The sequence below is a fragment of the Chlamydomonas reinhardtii genome (assembly GCF_000002595.2).
Source record: "Chlamydomonas reinhardtii strain CC-503 cw92 mt+ unplaced genomic scaffold scaffold_21, whole genome shotgun sequence".
In the NCBI taxonomy this organism is placed as follows: Eukaryota; Viridiplantae; Chlorophyta; class Chlorophyceae; order Chlamydomonadales; family Chlamydomonadaceae; genus Chlamydomonas; species Chlamydomonas reinhardtii.
In genome coordinates this window covers 175,732-179,460 of record NW_025061534.1, presented here as the reverse complement: position 1 = coordinate 179,460, position 3,729 = coordinate 175,732, and the positions used below count along the sequence as shown (strand labels likewise).

Here is a 3,729-nt window from a genome sequence, read left to right as displayed (position 1 = left end):
CTAACCCCTGAAACCCTGTCGGCTCTGCCCACTCAGCTGCTCACCGCACAGCTCAAGGCGGCTAAGCTGGAGCATTTTGTTGCCATCTGGACGGCGGGTGGCGCGCTTTGTGAAGTGGAGGAGGTTCAGGGTGGGTCACCGAAGTTGAACTTGCGGCTGACACTTGCATCACCTGTGCAGGCCCCCTAGGCGGCGGTTCTTTCCAGGCGCTGGCGTGGCGTTTATCGTCATCAGCTTATCTGGCGCCCATGTGTCTTGCAGCGGGCTGGAGCCCGCTTAGTCAGCACCACATCTGGCCCGTTTAGTTTTCTGCTTGTGTCTCCTCTGCCGGTTCTCCTGGGGTGTTGCTTAAGCAACCGACTTGTGGGGGTGGGGTGGGTTTGGGCGGGGCGAGTGCGTAGCGCTGGTGTTTCTTTTTTCTGGCGCGCGGTGGTGGTGGTTCTTGCGGTTAGGCTGTGGTGTAGGTTGGTGCTTGGGTTAGGTCTGGCGGTGTTTTTGTGCAACCCCTCCCGGGGGGCGGGGGGGCCAGCCTCCTGCTCTGTCTGCCGGGTCGGGGTGGGGTGGGGTGGGATGGATGGGGGTGGTTGGTGGCGGTTTTCGAGGTGTTTGTTTTCTGTTTTTCTTCTCTTCTCTCCTCTTCTTGCCCTGTCAGGGTTCTGGTCTCGGGGACCAGGCTGCTTTCAGGCAGCAGGGGGGCAGCGCGTCTGCCCCTGTTCAACCTTGTAAGGATGATTCCTCAAAAAAAAAAAAGCGAGGGGTGAAACAGCAGGTACGTGGGGAAGCGCCACTGCTCCCGGTGCGCATGTGGCAGGTCGGGCAAGGACAGGGTGAGCAGCACACCGTTGTGGTCCCCAGGCGCCCCATACGTGCGAGCGACATCCACCACCCACGGCGCCGCGGTGGCACTGACATACCACCGATCCAGGCGTGCAGGAGTGGCCGGCTTGGGCGTGGCCGGATGCGTGTAGCCCTTGGCGCCGCCACGCTTGCTCGCCCAAGGGTCCACCAGACTGAACTGGGCGAGGAGGCTGGCAAGTTGCGGGGCACCTGCAGCACGTGACGGGCTAGGGGCCGCCTCCTGACTGGCATCGGTGACACAGTTCCAGTCCCCACCGACAACAAGCACCCTGTCCGTGGCCAGGTGGGGATGCAGCCCGGCAAAGAAAGCAGGCTTGTCCGCCACGGCCGTGGGCGCATACACACACACGAAGCGCAGGCGCAGGTGACCAACGTCCCAATCCCAACATACCACACGGCCTGCCGCATCCGTTGACGGCGGCTGCAGTACGCAGCCTGGAAGGGACAGCCGACTCCGCGCCAGGATAGCCGCCCCACAGGAGTGGGGTGACGCTGCCGGGCTGGCAGCGAGGCAGTGGCGCCACGGAAGGCACGCCCCCTGCGCGGCACGAAGGCAAGACTCCAGCGCCGTCGTGTCAGTAGCGTGGGTCTCCTGCACCATCGCCACATCCGCCCCAACTTGCTGCAGGTGCGAGACCAGCGCCCGCGCCTTGAGCGGCGAGCCCAGGCCGTTGACATTCACTGTCAGCAGCCGAAGGTTCGCCGCTCCCACTGGTGGCCGCATTATGAGCCCCCGCCGGCCACGGCAGCGCCGTGGCGGTTGCGGTTGCTGTTGCTGCTGTGGTGTTTGCCGCGGCGGCCGCCACCCTGGCTGGGGGGCGCGCCGCCGCTGCTGGTGCTCATGCTAGCGGCGCCTGAGCTGGCGCCGCCGGGGCGCAATGGAGCGCTGCCCAGGCTCATGAGGCTGGAGGTACTGCGGCTGCGGTGCTGGCGTTGCCGGCGGCCGGGGCCGCTGGCCCCGCCGGGGTCCGCCGGCCCACGCTTAGCGGACCGCAGGGTGCGGGCGTCTAGGAGCACGTAGTCCATGTAGGCCGTCTGCACCTGCTGCGCGGCGTCATCCAGCTGCTCCGTCACGTCGGAAGGCAGGGGCGTGTCTGCAGGCGGCCGCGGTCGGCCACGTGCGGAGCGCGGGCGTGGAACAGCATCCACCGCAGCCAGCCACTCAGCCGCCAGCGGCGCCGCCACAGTGGCGGGTTAGCCTGGACCAGCTGTGGGTGGCTAACGCTGCGGGGGCTGTGTCCTACGTCCACTACACGGGGCGGCTCTTGGAGCCTGGGCCTGGCGTGCTGCCCCCGGCGGTGGATGGGGCGTGGCAGCCTGCCTGTGTGCTGCAGCATCGCAAGCCGCGGCACCTGTGGACCTTTGAAGAGCGGGCGGCGTACGATGCAGCATCACCAGGGGACCGGGCGGGGGCGTGGCCTCGGGCGCCGTACTTCCTGGCGCCGGAGGCTGGGGTGGTGGTGCACCCAAAGCACTGCCGGATTGCGGGTGTCAGCTTAGCGGACTACACGGTGCGGGACGTGCGGCGGGCCATCACCGCGGCCAACCCGGCCGCACCTCCGGCTCCGGCCCGCCCCGCAGCCATGCCGTGCCCGGCGCCAACACAGCAGGCGGGGGGTTCGGGGCCCCAGCTGGCGGCACAGTCGCGGCTGGCGAAGCGGGAGGCGGAGTGGCAGCGTGCAGCGGCGCAGCTGACCACCACGGCGGCGCAGCATTTCCACAATAACCCGGTGGCTCTGGACCCCTGGCTCCACCGCACCTCCGCGGCAGCCGGGCTGCAGAACACGCCGGCGAGAGAACTGCAGTCGTATGCGTCCCCGTCCCAGCAGTCGGGTGAGGGGCCGCGGCGGTCCGCGCGGCTGCAGGAGCAGGCGGCGGGAGGGGCGGGACCTAGCACTGGGCCTGCCACGGCGGCGGCGGCAGCAGCGGCGGCGGTGGAGGGCGACCCTCGCATGCCGCCCCCGGATGCGTCCCTTCTGCGGGGTACGTGGCGGAGGCTGTGGGACAGCCACGCCAGTCGGGGGGCAAAGGTGCTGGTGTACCGGCTGCAACATGCTTACCTGCCTTGCGGGCTGTACAGGGCGGGCAAGGGCATTCGGCCACGGGTGACCACGGGGTGCGGGGGGTTGGGGGCGCACTGTCCTCACCCCGCCTGCGGGCCACCTGGCCCGCGGGCGTGGGCCAGCCTGACGCACATCTTCCTGGAGTGTCCAGCTTATGCGCAGGCGAGGACGTGGCTGCAGCAGCTGTGGGCCTGCGTTGCGCCCCAGGCAGCGGCGCCACCAGTGACGGACGCGGGCTTCATGCTGACGGACGTTCAGCTTATCTGGCGCCCATGTGTTTTAGCTCTGGCTGGCGTCGCAGCGCCTGGGCGGCTGTGGGACTTCCTGCACAGCGCGTCTTGCAGCGGGCTGGAGCCCGCTTAGTCAGCGCCACATCTGGCCCGTTTAGTTTTCTGCTTGTGTCTCCTCTGCCGGTTCTCCTGGGGTGTTGCTTAAGCACCACCTGTGGGGGTGGGGTGGGTTTGGGCGGGGCGAGTGCGTAGCGCTGGTGTTTCTTTTTTCTGGCGCGCGGTGGTGGTGGTTCTTGCGGTTAGACTTTGGTGTAGGTTGGTGCTTGGCCTAGGTCTGGCGGTGTTTTTGTGCAGCCCCTCCCGGGGGGCGGGGGGGCCAGCCTCCTGCTCTGTCTGCCGGGTCGGGGTGGGGTGGGGTGGGATGGATGGGGGTGGTTGGTGGCGGTTTTCGAGGTGTTTGTTGTCTGCTTTTCTTCTCTTTTCTTCTCTTCTTGCCCTGTCAGGGTTCTGGTCTCGGGGACCAGGCTGCTTTCAGGCAGCAGGGGGGCAGCGCGTCTGCCCCTGTTCAACCTTGTAAG

General features: G+C 67.7%; 1 protein-coding gene across 1 annotated transcript; it reads right to left on the bottom strand.

Annotated features, from left to right (window-relative positions):
* Positions 1 to 1,433: 1,433 nt before the first annotated feature.
* On the bottom strand, positions 1,434 to 3,305 carry CHLRE_21g753297v5 (uncharacterized protein). The gene is made up of 3 exons (XM_043072906.1): positions 3,006 to 3,305; positions 2,416 to 2,717; positions 1,434 to 1,952 (listed from the first exon to the last, which is right to left on the bottom strand). Exons 1-3 carry the CDS (start codon positions 3,053 to 3,055, stop codon positions 1,582 to 1,584), a joined length of 723 nt encoding a protein of 240 aa, XP_042914197.1. The 5' UTR covers positions 3,056 to 3,305; the 3' UTR covers positions 1,434 to 1,581.
* Between the last annotated feature and the right edge of the window lie 424 nt (positions 3,306 to 3,729).

Excerpts from the sequence above, each read along its gene's own strand:
- CHLRE_21g753297v5 (XM_043072906.1), bottom strand. The coding sequence starts at position 3,055 with ATGTGCGTCAGGCTGGCCCACGCCCGCGGGCCAGGTGGCCCGCAGGCG. Across the intron at positions 2,718-3,005 it reads CCAGGTGGCCCGCAGGCGGG|CCGCGCGGACCGCCGCGGCC; the intron begins GTGAGGACAGTG and ends CTGCTCCTGCAG. Across the intron at positions 1,953-2,415 it reads GGGGCGGGCCGGAGCCGGAG|ACACGCCCCTGCCTTCCGAC; the intron begins GTGCGGCCGGGT and ends GGCCGCCTGCAG.